General features: G+C 52.7%; 2 protein-coding genes and 1 pseudogene across 7 annotated transcripts in view; 1 reads left to right on the top strand and 2 right to left on the bottom strand.

The window, feature by feature from the left end:
- Positions 1 to 2,035, bottom strand: part of CUL9 (cullin 9) — a 44,105-nt gene extending 42,070 nt beyond the window's left edge. For 4 of the 5 annotated variants that reach the window (XR_002521556.1, XM_021937309.2, XM_021937310.2 and 1 more), the window contains exon 1: positions 1,917 to 2,034. The gene's annotated coding sequence lies outside the window, so the exon portion shown is untranslated. Of the gene's footprint in view, positions 1 to 1,916 lie in introns of all 5 variants that reach the window. The other variant, XR_002521557.1, reaches the window with a different exon arrangement.
- A 594-nt stretch (positions 2,036 to 2,629) lies between these two features.
- On the bottom strand, positions 2,630 to 13,048 carry SRF (serum response factor). The gene is made up of 7 exons (XM_003897627.3): positions 11,970 to 13,048; positions 10,019 to 10,285; positions 8,169 to 8,430; positions 7,469 to 7,588; positions 5,637 to 5,828; positions 5,239 to 5,315; positions 2,630 to 5,033 (listed from the first exon to the last, which is right to left on the bottom strand). The coding sequence occupies exons 1-7, from the start codon at positions 12,480 to 12,482 to the stop codon at positions 4,938 to 4,940; spliced, it is 1,527 nt and encodes a 508-aa protein (XP_003897676.1). The 5' UTR covers positions 12,483 to 13,048; the 3' UTR covers positions 2,630 to 4,937.
- Positions 13,049 to 15,042: 1,994 nt separating this feature from the next.
- Positions 15,043 to 15,535, top strand: LOC116275279 (annotated as a pseudogene). The gene has a single exon (XR_004184277.1). The product of XR_004184277.1 is annotated as a 40S ribosomal protein S15a pseudogene (transcript).
- The last annotated feature ends 2,301 nt before the right edge of the window (positions 15,536 to 17,836 follow it).

Raw genomic sequence — 17,836 nt, 5'->3', positions numbered from 1 at the left:
GAATCTTGAGACACAGAGAAGGTGGGTGGTGATCGGTAGGCTGCATGGTAGAATTTAGGAGGCCAAACAGAAAAGGCAAAAAATAGGATGGAATAAATAGCTGAACATACTTTGGGATTTATAACAGAAGGAGAATGGAGTGAAGACAGTGAGGGGATGAAGAGATTTAAGAAATGGAAGAGTTGGCTGGGCCCGGTGGCTCACGCCTATAATCCCAGCACTTTGGGAGGCCAAGGTGGGCAGATCACCAGGTCAGGAGTTCAAGACCAGCCTGGTCAACACAGTGAAACCCCATCTCTACTAAAAATACAAAAATTAGCCGGGTGTGGTGGCATATGCTACTCAGGAGAATCACTTGAACCCAGGAGGCGGAGGTTGCAGTGAGCCAAGACCGCACCACTGCATTCCAGCCTGGGCAACAGAGCGAGATTTTGTCAAAAAAGAAAGGAAGAAAGGAAGGGAGGAAGGGAGGAAGGGAGGAAGGGGAGTTTACAAAAAGATAATGAAAAGAATAATAGGCAAGGTAACAATAAACAGTGACAGTTAAGCAAGATAGTTTAGGCAGGATAGCAGGGTGGCTGAGGGTTACAGATTAGGACTTAGAAGGATGACATGGGTGGACAGGAAGCACAGCAGCATGAGAGGCAGTGGGGTCAGAACATGTGAGGAAAAGTAGGACAGCGGAGGGGCACGACAAGGAGCATAAATGACAGAGTAAAGCTGCAAGATGGATGTAAAGGGTGGGCCATGGCAGATACAGAGAACGGAGATGACAAAAGGCTGGGATATTGGGGCAAATGACTGGATAGGAAAAGTGTTTTCGAGTCTTGTGAAAGGGGGAGGGCCCTAGGGACCAGACAAAATTATGGGAAAGATGACCAGGTCCCACCCTGCACTTATGCTGTATGTATGGTAAGGATCTAAGTAAGTCAGGTAGATAAGATAGAGGTGGCAATCACTGGGTTAAAGGTAGGAAATGAGGTCAGGAGAGAAGCAATATTCAGAGATTTTAGTGTCAGATAAATGTGACTCTGAATTCTGGCTCTTTGTCTCACTGTCTGCATAGTCTGGAACAAATTACTTAACCTCTGAGCTTGTTTCCTCTTCTGCAAGATGGTAGTAATATTCATAGTTACTTCATGAATTTAAAAAAGATCATGTATGTAAAGCACTTGGAACAGCATCGAGCACATGAGTGTTCAGTAAACATAATCTATTATTATTCTTAGATGGAGAAGGTAGGGGAGTCATCAAATAAATGCAAAGTTATTAAGACCGATTATAAATGGGAGTGGAATGATCAGGAAAGATATGAGTGATATGAAGCAGTGCAGGAGCAACAGGGAATAGTGAGAATAAGAATGGAAGAAGGTAAACCCAGATGAAGATATGGGTGGTCAGGGCAGGGGTCATGTTGGGGTACAGGGACAGAAGATTAGAGTAGAAGTGAAGAGGAGGGAGAAAGAAGGATGTGGACCTCAATGGAAGTAGGGGTCCACTTAGGATGGGGGGCAAGCCTGGATGGTAACCAGCGATGTGCCAGCGGGCAACTGATTAGCAGCAGGGGGAAGTAAAACAATCGGATAGGAGGAGGTGGGGGGATGTAATGTGGGCCTAGGAGAGCAACAGTGAACTGAGGTGTGGGGGTGAGGTCTGGACGCAGGGATGAGACCAGCAGATAGCAAGGTCAAGCCCAAGCTTGCAGAGCCGTGGAGGAGGCCAGCACTGCAGAGGGAACAGGTTGGGGGGAGGGGGGAGGATGTTTGGGGGCGCGGCCCAAAGAAGCTGAAAAGATCCAGTGAATCTCAGAGAGCAAGACCTCGTTCCCTTCGTCAGCCCCATGGACAGTGGCTAAAGAACCGGGGAGGAGACAGGAGAAGGGGAGGGACCGGGTCGGCGCAGAACTCTCCTCTCACCTCCCACCGCCCGGCTCAGCCCTCGCTGGGACCCAGCGGCCGATCCCGCCGTCCTGGCCCCGCCTCTTCAGAGCTCCCTTCCGGGTCACACGGCGACTGCACGCACGGCCAGGCACCTACGGGTCCCATCGCGGCCCACGCCGAGCGTGGCGGAACAGCGCGCGAGTGGAGCATGCGTGCTACCGCGGCGGCTGCATGGGGAGAGGGTCGTGGGGGCGTGCTCCCGGCGGAGCCCGGGATCGAGGTCACGTTGCTCCTCTCTTAGCAGCAGGAAGAAGCCCCCTCCTCTTCACTGGGTCGGCTCTCCTAATCCTCCCTCATCACAGCGATCATGCTGATGAAACATAGTAACGCACACTCCCACCTTAAGGCTGTCCTTTTTGACTTTTCAGTAGGTCACGTGCCCATGAGTTTCCCAAACCCTTCAGCAATGCTTTGGATTAGTTGTGTCACTTTTCCTGTTAATTATAATTGCTCCTCTGCGTTGGCCTTAACACCTAGCAAAACCACGCACAGGGAGAAGGTCCGCGGCCCCCCGCAAAACATTCCTTAAATTAAATCGTATAGAATTAAACTGCCCAAAGCACACCTTAGCATTACCGTTCTCATCAAGCAGCCCAGATCGCTACTCAGAGCAGCAATTTTAGGAGTTTGCCTCGCGTTCATACCCCCGTCCCTCCCTAAGTAGAAAAACAGAGCCAAAGACCCCACAGTCTGTGCACAAAAATGATACATTTATTGAAAGAGTATTTTTTTTTTAATACAAAAGAAAGCTCTGTACATAGGACTGTGACCATGTCCACTATTCCTGGGTCAGCATCCCAGGGGAAGTAGAAACCACTGACATACACACTCACATTCACGCACACACACTCAGGCACACACACACACAGATACCCCAGAGCCACCGAGGAAGGGAAACACCAAGGGTCGCTGCACATAAAAATGCCACCTCAACTCATCCCTGACACACGTATGTCCTCCCAAGGCCACGCTCACACAACACACATTATAAGCACTTTGCCTGATTCACTCACGGGGTCTGTCTTTTGTGGGAAGGAGAGGAAGAATTCATCAAAGGTCTCCTCCCATGGGTGGGGGAGTAGGGAGTGAGTGAGTGGTGGTGGAGTGAAACAAGAGCAGAGAAAAGGGGCTGGGCAGTTACAGACCTGAGTCCCAAGCTCCCCTGCTCTCTGGCCCCTGATTTGCCATGCCCCAGCCTTGAAAGCCACCCATAAGCCCCAGCTATCTCCAGGAGAAAGCCCAGAAAGGTGACTTCCATCTTGGCACCCCAAACTGGGGCAAGACAGCAATGAGGGTTAGAGGTTAGGGGGTTCTCAAACATGTCGGCAAATCATCCCCTTGATAACTAGGCTGTGCGTAAAATCTTCCCCCACCCCTTCACCTAATCACAGAAGCCAGCTTGTTCCTACTGAAGGCAGTCTTGGGGTTAAGAAAATTTCACCCCACTGCTGCCCCGTTTCTGAAAAAGCTCCCTTTCTGGATATAGGTGGTGAAGGTAGGCTCTGACACAGGGTAAAAGACCCTCCCCCCTATGCTGGCCCACCCTCAAGGTCTACCCCAAAGGGGGAGGAGGGGGGTGGGGCATGGCCCCTGTACAAATTACATAAATACTGAGGTTACACTTAGAAAAATAAATTCATTTTCTTCAAGGCTTTTTGTCTTAATTTAAAAAAGTTACAGTAGCTGCTCACTCCCTGGGAGAGCTGCCCATTTCTGGCTCCCCTTTGGCTGCATTCAGCCCAAGAGCTGCTCCCACTTCTTCTGACCCCCATTCCTGCCTCTCACCCCCTCCCAGACCCCACCCTGCTCACTGCAACTTGGGCCCCAGGCAGCTGCAGGCCTGGGACAGCACAAGGCTGCAATGCCCATGCGTGTGGCACAAATGAAGTCGGTTGCCTCCGCCTGACACCCTCCCACCCCCACCCCAACATTTGGTCTCCCTCTTCCCTCTCCCTAGCAACAGCCCTAAAGGGCAAAAAGAGGCCCAGAGCTGTGGGTCACCCTCCCCACCCCGTTGGGGCATGGCCTGAGGGCCCCTCCCCCGGCTTTCTCCTGGAAACAACCCAGGACTGGGCAAACCCAGAATCTCCCCCACACACTGGCGGACCCCGAGCTCGTGGGGTGGCTCTGTCCCCAGGGGCCCAGCCAGTTCTGGGGAGCCCTTGGGCTCCCCAGGGAAGGGGAGTTTGGGCAGGGAGGGGGACGAGAAAAACGCCATAAAAAAAAGTTAAATATTTTAAAAATATATATTTATAGATTTGTTTTCACTTCGTCTCCTCAAATAAAAAGTTCAAAATCAACTTTAAGTAAAGCAGCTGGGAGGAGAGGGGGGAAGACAAGGGGGAGAAGGGAACGCTGGTGGTTCCCTCCAACCCAGGATCCCCTGGAGGTCCAAGGGGAGCGGCAAGGCAGGGCAGGCAGCCCCAGGAACCTGCCCAGTGCACAGGCCCAGCTACTCAGGAACTGAAGGGGCAGAGGGCAGCAGTGTGAGGGAAGAAGCCCCCTGTCTCCCCAGCTGGCCCCCTGAGGGGCAGGGGCAGGGCTCTTTTGACCCAGCCTGTGGCAGACACAGGGCTGACCTGGGGTCAGCAAGGAGGCTAGCAAGAGGGCCCCAACTGCTTCTTTAGAGGAGGACACAGTGCCCAGCCCCACAGAAGGCCTGTGTGTGGGGAGGCGGGGCACGGTCCCATTGGGTAAGCTAATACTCATGGCAAACATCGAGCCAAGCTGGCGAGGGGGTCCCAGGAAGGAGGACGGCCCCTCCAGCAACAGAAATGGGAGGTGGGGCGGGAAGAAGGGGAGGCTGAGGGAGGACGGATGGAGGCAGGCAGGCCCATTTCTTTGGCTGGAGTGAGAGGGCTCAGTCCTGTGGCTGCCCGTTCCTCCTCCCCGCCTCCCTCCTGCGGCCCGTCAACGTGTATATAAAGAAAACGTGAAAAGGCAACAATAAATAAGTGGTGCCGTCCCTTGGGCCATCTGTCCAGGGCGGCGGGCGGATCATTCACTCTTGGTGCTGTGGGCGGTGTCCAGGTTCACCACCTGTAGCTCGGTGAGGTTGCTGCTGCTCCCGGCCTGCTGCCCTATCACAGCCATCTGGAGGGAAGGGGGTGAATGAGGAGAGGCAGGGACTGGCCAGCCGGCTCAGGCTCCCCTGGCTTCCCTGCCTGCCAACCACAGGCCTGAGCAGAAAAGCAGATGGGCTTCCAGGCTAGGGATTTTGGCTTTGATGAACAGGATCCCCCAAGGTCAAGACAAAGAAGTGGCTATCTGGGATGGGGTGAAAGATGTCCCTGCCTACCTGGTGGAGCTGAACTGCTGAAACAGGGATCTGCACTGTCCCAGATGATGCTGTCAGGAACACCTGGGGGACGCCACCTACATTGGAAAACCACAGGAGATACTCAAATTGTTTGTTGAAACTTCCAGATATTAGAGGAGTGGTGACAAATGCACAAGTGACCGGGGGAGTCTCAGATGTAAGAGCCCAAGGGAAAGGGTGCCAGTGTCTGAGGGTGCATGTGGGTGTGAGTGTTCAAGTGTGCATGGGTATCTAAATGTGTATGTAAGCATCCAAGTCTGTGTTGTATTTGGGTAGAAATATTTGTAGGCATCAGTGCATACATGTGTGTGTGCATGTGTGTGTGTGTATAAGGAAGGAAACGGTCCTCCTTTCCTTAGCCCTGTTCCTCTACTCACCTGGCTCCTGGACCTGGCTGTGGGACACCTGCATGGTAGATGGTGCCTGGGAGAAGGCATTCAACACGGTGAGGCTGCCATCACCCAGGCCTGAGGTGGGGGCATACATCACCGCATGCGGGCTAGGGTACATCATGTGGCCACCCACAGTTGTGGGCACGGATGACGTCATGATGGTGGCGGGCAGCGTCACTGGCAAACACAGACATGTGTCAGCTCGGTACTGGTCCCTACTGATATCTCCCATTCCCTAGGAGTTCCAGGCCCCCAGAGCCCTCTTGCCATTTCCCAGGTCAGAAGCTAGACACGACTATTCCTCCGCTCCATCATCAACTAAGAAAAGCCTATTTTTTCTTGAACACAACAGCATCAATCTTTAATTGTATCCTATCACACTGTACTATTCAACTGTCTATCTGCTGAATTCTCTAAGTCCCAAATCTTAGGAAAAACAAAGATTATGACTGACCTACTCTCAGAAAACTCAGATACTCCCCTTTTAGGGAACTCTAACATCTTATTTTTTATTTGTTTTCATTCTCCCTCCTTCTTAATGCACAGCTAACAAATTCATCTTTCAAACAAGCACTTCTCAAATGTTAATGTGCATTATATGGGAATCTTGTTAAAACACAGACTCTGGGCTGGGCGCAGTGGATCACACCTGTAATCCCAGCACTCTGAGAGGCCAAGGCAGGCGGATCATGAGGTCAGGAGATCGAGACCATCCTGGCTAACACAGTGAAACCCCGTCTCTACCAAAAATATAAACAAATTAGCTGGGGATGGTGGCGGGCGCCTTTAAGTCCCAGCTCTTGGAAGGCTGAGGCAGCAAAATGGCGTGAACCCGGGATGCAGAGCTTGTGGTGAGCCAAGATCGTGCCACTGCACTCCAGCCTGGGCGACAGAGAGAGACTCTGTCTCAAAAAAAAATAAAAAAACACGGACTCTGATTCAGTAGGTTTGGGGTAAGACTCAATATTCTGTATTTCCAACAAGCTCCCAGGTAATGCTGGGTGTTCCCAGTCCACAGGCCACACTTTGAGTAATAAGGTTATAAATAATAAGAACTTAAAATTAACTTTATTGTCAGAGTATCTCATCATTTCTAAAATGTCTAGAGATACCTGAGGGTAACTGTGGCTACTCAAAACCTGTAAGACCCTCACACAAAGAGAAAATTGCTCTCTAAGTCCTTCTTGATAATTAAGCAAACGTGTCTTTGAGCAAGTAACTTCTTATTTCTTTTTTTTTTTTTTTTTTTTTTTTTTTTGAGACAGAGTCTTGCTGTGTCGCCCAGGCTGGAGTGCAGTGGCCGGATCTCAGCTCACTGCAAGCTCCGCCTCCCGGGTTTTTACGCCATTCTCCTGCCTCAGCCTCCCGAGTAGCCGGGACTACAGGCGCCCGCCACCTCGCCCGGCTAGTTTTTCGTATTTTTTTTAGTAGAGACGGGGTTTCACCGTGTTAGCCAGGATGGTCTCGAACTCCTGACCTCGTGATCCGCCCGTCTCGGCCTCCCAAAGTGCTGGGATTACAGGCTTGAGCCACCGCGCCCGGCAACTTCTTATTTCTAGGCCTCAGGCTCCTCATCTGAATGAGGAGGTAGCATCAATGGTCCCTAATTTTCTTCTGGAATCCACAGCCCACTGCAGGGCGGGATTCAAAACTCAGTCATCCTCACCTGACTTTCCCATAATTATTAGGCCAAAAGCCTCAATCTCCACTTTAAGAAATCCCTTGACTTTAGTTATAGGAGGGTTACTGTTGGGCACCTACTGCTAGGCCGCGTGGGGGAAGGCAGGGAGGGAGGGTGACAGGGCTGCGAGCTATACCTGTCCCGCTGGAGGAGGTCTGCGTGAGGTCTGTGCTGCTGTCACGGGAGGGAGACGCCTGCTGTGGGGCCTGGTGCACTTGAATGGCCTGCACTGGGACCTGCTGGGCCACTGCCCCACCTGCAAAACACAGAGTCTTATTTGTGCTCTGTCCCACCCAATTGCCACCTCCACCAAGTACCCATGGACACCCCAGTCCCAGGGTCTGGCACACTGGTCCCCAACTCCCATCACTATCTTTCCTGGAAGCCAAAGAGGCCCTTCATGCCCGAATCTCCCCTCTGGGTGCTTCCACACTCTGCTCTTGCCCATCCCTCCTCCTCCTGCCCTGGGCCTTGCCTCTCTTTTCTTCAGTTGACCCAAGAGCTGGCAATAACCCATCAAGGACATGATCTGCCTTCCAGTCAAGGCAGGAAGTGGTGAAACGTCTACTGCCCTGTGGCAATAGGGGCACAGGGCTGGGGTAGCTAGACAGGGCCAGAATATATGGTTGAAACTTACTGACAAGGACAGCAGGGGTCTCAGTGGGCAGAGGTATGCCTGCCAACGGGACATAAGAGGCTTCTCTCAGGCTCTGGCCCCTATTCACCTTCCTTCTGAGCAGGGAAAGAGGTTCTCTTGGTGCCAGCCCTAAACACACTCTTAGCATGCTTGATTTGCCCCAGAGAGGACGAATCTCTCCCTTCCCCTCGTGACTCACCAGGCATGAGGGTGAAGCTGGTAGGCAGCTGCATAAGGCCCCCAGAGGAGACAGGGCCGCTGCCTGTACTCTTCAGCACAGTCCCATTGGCACTGCTGACAGCACTGGGGCTGACACTAGCAGACACTGGTGCCAGGTAGTTGGTGATGGGAAAGGAGGGGCCGCTGCTGACTTGCATGGTGGTAGAGGTGCTAGGTGCTGTTTGGATGGTAGAGGTTGTACCCGGCAGGTTGGTGACTGTGAACGCCGGCTTCAGTGTGTCCTATACCCAGAGTAAAGATGAAGCAATGAGCCTCTACCAGACCCTGCCTTTGCAGAAGTTTTGTGTGGACTGAGAACCCAGACTGAAACCAGTGAACTTGGGTTCAAATCCCAACGCCACATTTACCTGATGCCTCACTCTTGGGTAAGTTATTGATATACTCAGCTACAGTTTTCTATCGGTAAAAGGAGGATAATACCTACCCCTTAGGTTGCTGTAAGGATTAAGTAGGTTAGCATACGTAAATCACTTAGAAAACTACCTGGCACATAAAAAAATAAATAAATATTTGCTGCTCTTATGATGATGATTATCATTTCCATCATTATAATCCCCTGAGTCCTCTGCTCCAGTGGACTGTGGTAATCTCATTGGCTGGGGAGTCAGGACACCAAAGTCTGTTCCTAGCTCTGGTAATGACCATCTAAGTGACCCTGAAATAACCACTCCCCTTTTCTGAACCTCGGTTTTCTTCTTCTATCAGCATAAGGGGGCTGGGCTGCTATGTTTTCTTTAAGAGTTCTTCCAGTTCTAATTTGTCAGGCTTCTGAGATATGAACTGAGAGTTTCTCGGGGAACTTAGAGTTTGAGAGAGATCTTGAGGGTCTGGCAATGACACACTATATGTCAAACACCCAAGATGTAAACTACCAAAAGAATGTACTCATCCAACAAAATTTCCTGGGAATAAATGAGCCCTACTGTTATAAAAGTTTAAAAATTATTACAGATGATATGCCACTAAGAGAGCGGGGAGCCTACAGCACTGACTCTCTCCTCAGGAAGACTTCCTTCTTAGAAGGGGAAGGAGGAAACTGAGAACCAAGCCACTAAGCCCAGACCCGAACTGAGTCAACCAGAAGCTCAAAGGCTTGGGGGGTGGGTCAGCACGAGACGTTTGCTAAGCAGCTGGGCCCAAGACCCTTGATTGGCGGAGGCGTTGCTAAGGCAAACAGTACCGCTTCCTCCCATTGGCCAGTCAGTTAAGTGCCACCCAGAAGGTGGAGCTCCCCAGACAGCAAGGGAGGAAGCCCCACCCCCTCTCCTTACCGGGAAAAGGAAGGGGGAGGAGTAACAGCGCAGGCATCCCTAGCAGCAGGCAAATGCGTTCCCTAACTGCCCAGGCCCCCAACACCCTGAAGGGGCAGGCGGCTGGCTTGTAAGGTAGTCCCCGGTCCAGTCAGCTAGCCCGCCTGCTAAGAGTGCTGGGTTCTCAGGACCCCGGAACCGGAGTGCTCCCTTTCTACTCCCTGGCGACCAAGCCCGGAGGGCCGGGCTAAGCTACACCCCCGCCCCTAGCGGGGAGACAGCTGGCGGGAGGAATGCAAAGGCCCTGCCAGGCAGGCGGGCTGCGGGCGGGAGGCCGGCGTGGAGCCCGAGCCGGCCTTATATGGGCACGGAGGCCGCCCGCTTATCTAGGGGGCCGGTCTTCTATCAGGAAAGTGAGGATGGACACCTGTCCCCTAGGACAAGGGTCGTTAATCAGGCTCCACTCCACATCAGTGGGTACCTATCCACCTGCCCTGGGCCAGAAAGAGAGAGGGACCCCCCTCCCTTCCCTCCTCTCACATAGGCAACCCAAACACACCTTGGTCTCCCCACTGCTGTCAGACTCCGACACCTGGTAGGTGAGATCTGTCTCTTCAAAGCCAGTGGCACTCATTCTCTGGTCTGTTGTGGGGTCTGAGCGGGGTGGAGAGTCTGGAGAGTTGAGGCAGGTCTGAATCAGTGCCTTGCCGGTCTCACTGGTGATCATGGGCTGCAGTTTTCGTGTGGCAAAGGTATACACATGGCCTGTCTCACTGGCCACCAGCAACAGCACCTGTGTCCCTGTCAGCGTGGACAGCTCATAGGCCTGAGGGGTGAGGACGGAGATGGGCAGGTCAGCAAACTTTTTATCTCTACCTTCTTTGAGAAGTTGGAAAAAGAATTATATAGTGATGTCATTCCCCCATTCCCATAATGACCTTCGTCTCTAGTGATTCTGGGGGCAGGGTGTCCTATCAGGATCTCTGGAAGCAGCAAAACTACCAATGCTCCTCCTTTGAGGAGCAGCCCCATTGACCTGAAGATACCCCAAGCAAACAGTAATAGCCTCCCAGTGATGGAACATATAACCTCAGGGGATACGGAAGGACTCAGCTATAGCTGCTCCCCAACGCAGCTTAGTGCCTGGAAAGTCCCAGAGCCTCAACCATTCTCACTGTCACAGGGACCAGGATGGATCCCTACCTATCACACTGGAATTTGCACATTAGTGATAAGGGACCACTTAAGCTCCAACTGTCCCATGTTTCTTTCCAGAAACTGCACAGGCTCCAACTTGTTGCCATAGCCTAGTTTCTCCTGTTGTCCTGTAATACTTTACTGCCTTTTTTACTTTGTCTTGGGAAGAAGCTTATGGAAGGGGAGAAGAGAATTTTCCTTCATTAATTACCTCCCCCCACAACCTTCTCCACTGATGATCAAGTGACAAGGGACATTGATACAACAGTGTCTGGAGTGAGGGGAGACGAGACCTAGATTAGCACTAAACATCCTGCCATGAGCCCAGGAAGGGGACCTTCAAGGATGGCCCTACAGATGCCATACTCTCCCAACAAAGTTCTACGAACCACCTTGGGAGCAGCTCTGGTTTCTACATGGGACAGAAATAAATACCAGCCAATGTTCCCAAGGATCCAGCTACTTGTCTCCCAGTTCTTCTGCTTTCATCCCTTCCCTTATCATCTACACCCCAAAATGACTCTTTTCCTCACCACTTTTCACTGGCTGGCAGAAGAGGAATTCCTAGGTACCTCTGCAAGCCTCCCTGATTTGCCCCAAACCCCATCCATGCATAGATTCTCCCTAGGGCTGGAAACCCCACTTGTCCTAACGGCAGGAGATTCTGCAGCGGGTCCTGCCAGGAGCAGCATGTGGTTCCCAGCGGATGCCATGGAACACTCACGGCCGGCGCGGGACTAGGTTCCTGCTGCTCAGGGCAGCACCAGTTCTCCTGCCCGGCTCCCTTACCTGGTCCCTAACCCTGCCTGTCCTTCCAACCAGCACTACTCTCGTGGTGCCCATTTCCTCCCACACATGCTCGCTCATTGTTGTCATGCAGCTCCAGCCTCCTCACCTCCATACCTTCTCGTTTGCTCCCTGCTTTTCCGGCGCCCTCCTCCGAACACCGGAGTGCACTGGACCTACTGATCCCGGCTTCTCATTATCCACCTCCCTGGCAGCTTCGCAGCCTCCCATGACCGCTCCTCAAACCTCCACTCAGCAAGGGCCCTCCTTCCTCTCTCGCGCCGGTCACTCCCACCTCTGCGCCTTTCCCCAAGGTTCCCGGCGTTCGCGGGATCTCCCCTCTCCCCACATTTCCCCGGCGGCCCCTCCCCTTCGTCCCTCCCCGGGCAGGAGCCATCCCCTCCCACACACCTCCTGCGGACTCGCCGCCTCTCACCTCCGCCTTGGCTCTGCCGTCCTCCTGGGCTCCCCTTGCGCATCCCCACCCTTCCCGGGCCCCGGGGCCAGCCAGCCCGCCGGCTTGGTACCTTCTTCATGATGCCCGTCTTCCTCTTGCTGAAGGTCGTGTAGCGCCGCAGCTTGTTGTCGATGAACTCCATCTTGATCTTCACGCGGCCCCGGGTCTTCTTACCCGGCTTGGCCCCGCTCACCGCGCCGCTCACCGGCCCGTAGCCCCCGGTGGCCGCCGCCGACGCCTCGGGCCCACCGACTACCATACCGATCTCCATCTCGCTCAGGCTCCGCTTCATGCCGCGCCGCTCGGCGCCCAGCTCCTCCTCCTCGCCCGACTCCGAGTCGCCCTCGCTGCCGCTGTAGAGGGCCCCCGCGGTGGGCGCCGGGGTGGTTGCCGCCGCTGCCGCAGCCTCCCGCTCCAGGCGGCCGGGCCCGAGCCCCGCGCCATTCCCGGGGACCCGGCCCCCGTTAGCCCCACGAGTCCCGCCGCCGCTGCCCGGCCGCCCCGTCGGGGTCCGGTTCAGGCTGCCCCCCAGGGCCGAGCCCCGGCCCAGAGCCGCCGCGGCCCCAGCTTGGCTCGGTAACATGGCGCTCGATGCAGGAGGGCGGACGGGCAGTCAGCGAGGAATCGGAGCCGCAGCCGCCGCCATCGGCTTCCCGGCTCAACCCGGCACTCCCGCTGCTGCTAGTGCCGCTATCGCTGCCGCGGCCGCCGCTGCGAACCCGGGGCCCCTGCACGCCCGGGCCGACCTGGGCCCTCACTTTCCTGCCCCTGTGGCCCGGGTTGCCCCAGGCCGCGCGCAGCGCCCCCTGTCCGTCTGCTAGGGCGGCGCGCCCGGCGGCCGTCAGCGTCCCCCGGGGGGCAGGGGCTGCTGGCCGCGGCCGAGACGGCGGGTGGAGGGGGCCGGGACCACGCGCTGGCGGCGGAGGGATCCCCCGACCCTTCCCCCCATATAAAGAGATACAATGTTTCCTTTTATGGCGAGGCCGCTCCTTATATGGTGAGCCCCAGCGCCCCCGCCCCATTGGTCCATGGTTCCGGCACCTCCGCTCCCCATTGGCCCGCAGGGGAGCGCTTATTTGCATAGACATACCGAACTCGTTCCTGTCCTCTCGCGTCAGACCGCGACTCCGAGAGGGGTGGAGCCGACGCCTCTTAAAGGAACCGGAGAGCAGGCGCGACTCCGCCTCCCTGAACCCGAGAATGATAGAACGGTTTGGGAGGCACCCGCGGAGAAGTAGCCTGGGACTGGAGCGCAGTCTTGCGGAAGAGAGGGAGCAGCACTAGGAAATGGGCTCCAGCACCGGGACCGCTGGAGACAAACACTGGAGAAACCCCTGGGTGGATTGTGGGGTTTGCAGTCAATTAAAAAAATACAGCCCCAATTCCAAGGGAGGAGTGCAGGGATTGATTGGAGCATTTCCTCACGCCTTCCTAAGGGAGGCACAGTTATTGGCTGAGCGGAGGGAGCTTGCATCCCCGGTGTCCAGACTCGTAGCACCCCAGCCGCTCAGCTCTAACTTTTCCCCTCCCCCCAACTTCCCCTCCCTTTCCCTTGCTTTTGTAAGCGACGACACTTTCCCACCAGGCTGGCTCGCGGGTCCTCATTCATCATCCTCTGCACTGGGGGGGTCTTTGGCAGACATACATCTGGAAAAGGCGGGTGGAGGGGAGGGCGAGAGACAGAGATCGGTCTCCCAGTCCCGAGGCGGGCAGGGAGGAGAGACGGAGATCATTGAAGACTTCCAGCTGCAGGCTGGGCTGGGGGAGGGGGGCGTCCCGAGGATAAAGCCCACCCTACAGCCAGTGCAAAGACGGGAAATTGTGGCCCGACAGAAAGTTTAAGCAAGCAAACACGCTCACGCACACACACTCACCTACACACCCTTCTCTGGAAAGCCCTTTGGAGAAAGAAAAAAAAAGTTTCAGACAGGGTATCGCTCAGTCGCCCAACCTGGAGTGCAGTGGTGTGATCTGAGCTCATTGCAACCTCCGCCTCCCGGGTTCAAGCGATTCTCCCACCTCCGCCTCTCACGTAGCTGGGACTACAGGTGCGCGCCACCACTCGGGCCTAATTTTTGTATTTTTTGTAGAGATGGGGTTTTGCCATGTTGCCCAGACTGGTCTCGAACTCCTGGCATCAAGCTATCCTTCACCCTCGGCTTCCCAAAGTGCCGGGATTATAGGCATGAACCACTGAGCCTTGCAGAAAAAAAAAAAATTTCTTAAAGAATAGAACTGGGGCCGGGCGCGGTGGCTCAAGCCTGTAATCCCAGCACTTTGGGAGGCCGAGATGGGCGGATCACGAGGTCAGGAGATCGAGACCATCCTGGCTAACACGGTGAAACCCCGTCTCTACTAAGAAATACAAAAAATAGCCGGGCGAGGTGGCAGCGCCTGTAGTCCCAGCTACTCGGGAGGCTGAGGCCGGAGAATGGCGTGAACCCGGGAGGCGGAGCTTGCAGTGAGCTGAGATCCGGCCACTGCACTCCAGCCTGGGCGACAGCGCGAGACTCCGTCTCAAAAAAAAAAAAAAAAAAAAAAAAAAAATTTCTTAAAGAATAGAACTGGGGTGCTGCAAAGTGAGGTTCAAGCTCTGGGTCTGGATCTTTTCTCCAAAGCAGTGAAAATAGCATGGACTTTGCTGTTACCGAATTATTTAAATCTGGAATCTGCCTCTTGGTAAGCCCTGTGCCTGGAAACAAGTGACAAGTGATCTGATCACTCCAAACGCAATATTAATCAATGTTGCTATCCATTCCATGAGATTTTTTTTTCTTTTTCTTTTTCTTTTCTTTTTTTTTTTTTTTCTTTTTCTTTATTTTTGAGACAGAGTCTCACTCTGTCACCCAGGCTGGAGTGCACTGGCACGATCTCGACTCACTGCAACTTCTGCCTCTCCAGTTCAAGCGATTCTCCTGCTGCCTCACCTTCCCAAATAGCTGGGATTACAGGTGCCCGCCATCACACCCGACTATTTTGTATTTTTAGTAGAAATGGGGTTTCGCCATGTTGTCCAGGCTGGTCTCGAACTGCTGACCTCAAGTGATCCACCCACCTCGGCCTCCCAAAGTGCTGGGATTACAGAAGTGATCCTGCCTGGCCTATTCCATGAAATTCTCAATGCAGATTTAATGAGATAAAGGTTTTCCTAAAGGTTTTCCGCCATCTTTCCGCACCGCCACAATGGTGCGCATGAATGTCCTGGCTGATGCTCTCAAGAGCACCAACAATGCCGAAAAGAGAGGCAAACTCCAGGTGCTTATTAGGCCGTGCTCCAAAGTCATCGTCTGGTTTCTCACTGGATGATGAAGCATGGTTACATTGGCGAATTTGAAATCATTGATGATCACAGAGCTGGGAAAATTGCTGTGAACTTCACAGGCAGGCTAAACAAGTGTGGAGTGATCAGCCCCAGATTTGATGTGCAACTCAAAGATCTAGAAAAATGGCAGAATAATCTGTTTCCATCCCGCCAGTTTGGTTTCATTGTACTGACAACCTCAGCTGGCATCATGGACCATGAAGAAGCAAGACGAAAACACACAGGAGGGAAAATCCTGGGATTCTTTTTCTAGGGATGTAATACATATATTTACAAATAAAATGCCTCATGGACTCTGAAAAAAAAAAAAAAAAGACTAAAAGGCAGAGTAATTGGTCAGTGGTTAGGCAATAGGAGTTACCTGGAGTAAGTTGCCTCATCCTAGGGATAAAGCATCTTGGCGTGTTTAAGGGGATGGGAGGGAGTGATTATTCCTGCCTGAAAAATTATGAAGATCAAATAAAGCAGTTGATTGTAACCTAGTCATTACTGGTAGTGGTAGTGATATCAATTCAGCATACTACAATCAACATTTAAAAGAATAAATTAATGAGTATCACAAAAAGCAAGGGCAAATATTGTTACATAAAATGTTTGTTTGCATTATATATAGGTTGAACCCTACAAAATTGCCATTTTATAGGTCAAGAAGGTGAGATATTGTCAATTTCTTATAATTCAGTGTATGTGTGTAATGGATGACAATATCAACTGCATTTCTTACTGCGAGTCACAATCCAAAAACTTTGAGAAATACTGAAATAAAATATGTGCAAGTGATCAGTAAAATATAGTGTGTATAGTGAATAAAATATAGTGTGTATTTTTTGTCATATAGAGATGAGGTCTCCCTATGTTGCCCAGGCTGGTCTCAAACTTCTCAGCTCAAGCGATTCGCAGCCTCCCAAATTGCTGGGATTAAAGGCCTGAGCCACTGCGCCCAGCCCCCAATAGTTTTAAAGAGGTCACCCCTCCCCCCACTAATTTACTCTTTACAACAGGTACTTAAACATATGGAATGTGTTAGCCCAAGAGGAAGAACAGGTCAAACAGATAAATAGGTTCCAGAAGGGTTTTAGGGACCACAAATGATGCCTGGGGTCATGTTTTGTCTAAGCACCATAATATTACAGCCAAAGCCCTGGGATTTCATTCCCACCTGCCCTCTAAAGACCTTTTGAGTCCCCTAGTTTAGACACATGCAGGGGTGACATCCCTCAGCAGGGACAACTGCTCTCTGCCACATCTATAGGGGAGCGTGTCTGGGAAGAACGCAGTCCTTAGCTTCCCTCCAAATAGGCTGCCCTCTCTCCAACTTCTCCCAACTCCTGGGTCATTGCACACCAGTGTTAGTGTCACAGCTTCTCTGTCCGCTTGAGATGACCCATCTTCCTGTCCTTTGTCACCACAGGGAGTCAGGAGGAGACCAATACCCACACTATCAGATTACTGCAGGTTCCAGAGCCAAAAGTATTGCTAGGGATAAAGTCAAAATCAAAAACTGTCTCATAGAGGTGTTTTATTTGGACCTTATAACATTTAAAAATCATGAGAGTTTACATAAAAATCTGAATATCTGGCCGGGCGTGGTGGCTCACACCTGTAATCCCAGCACTTTGGGAGGCTGAGGCGGGTGGATCACTTGAGGTCAGGAGTTCAAGACCAGCCTGGCCAACATGGCAAAAAGCCATCTCTACTAAAAAAAAAAAAAAAAAAAAATTAGCCAGGCATAGTGGCACACACCTGTAATCCCAGTTACACGACAGGCCGAGGCTCAACCTGGGAGGCAGAGGTTGCAGTAAGCCGAGATGGGGCCACTGCACTCCAGCCTGGGCTACAGAGTGAGACTCCTTCTCAAAAAAAAAAAAAAAGAAAGAAAAGAAAATCTGAAGGCCGGGCGCGGTGGCTCAAGCCTGTAATCCCAGCACTTTGGGAGGCCGAGACGGGCGGATCACAAGGTCAGGAGATCGAGACCATCCTGGCTAACACGGTGAAACCCCGTCTCTACTAAAAAATACAAAAAACTAGCCGGGCGCAGTGGCGGGCGCCTGTAGTCCCAGCTACTCGGGAGGCTGAGGCAGGAGAATGGCGTGAACCCGGGAGGCGGAGCTTGCAGTGAGCTGAGATCCGGCCACTGCACTCCAGCCTGGGCGGCAGAGCGAGACTCCGTCTCAAAAAAAAAAAAAAAAAAAAAAAAAAAAAAAAAAGAAAATCTGAATATCCGACCTCTCTCAAAAAAAAATCAGAATTTTTGGTAACACTAGGCCTAGGTACCCACTGGAGCACTATAACCTGGAGCTGATGACAGCCACAGAACAGGCATCTGCTCTCCACTTTACCATAGACCCCATGCAGCCTATTGAGCCCAGGCAAGCTCCCGCCTGGCTGCTCTGAAATGTGAAGTTGAAATGTTCCTCCAAAAAGGCCTGATCAGAGTAGCCCCTTGCAACAGATGGGAGCTCATGTCCACCCCAGACCATGAAGGGCCTCTGGAAGTGCATGGGAATTTCAGCCAGATCTCTCACACCACACAGATTCCACCCCGACCTTTCTTTCTTTCGTCTGATTTTTATCACCCAACTAATAACAAAACAAAAATTAAGGATTGCTTTTAA

Source organism: Papio anubis, chromosome 6 (genome assembly GCF_008728515.1).
Source record: "Papio anubis isolate 15944 chromosome 6, Panubis1.0, whole genome shotgun sequence".
In the NCBI taxonomy this organism is placed as follows: Eukaryota; Metazoa; Chordata; class Mammalia; order Primates; family Cercopithecidae; genus Papio; species Papio anubis.
This window is presented reverse-complemented; position numbering and strand designations above follow the sequence as displayed.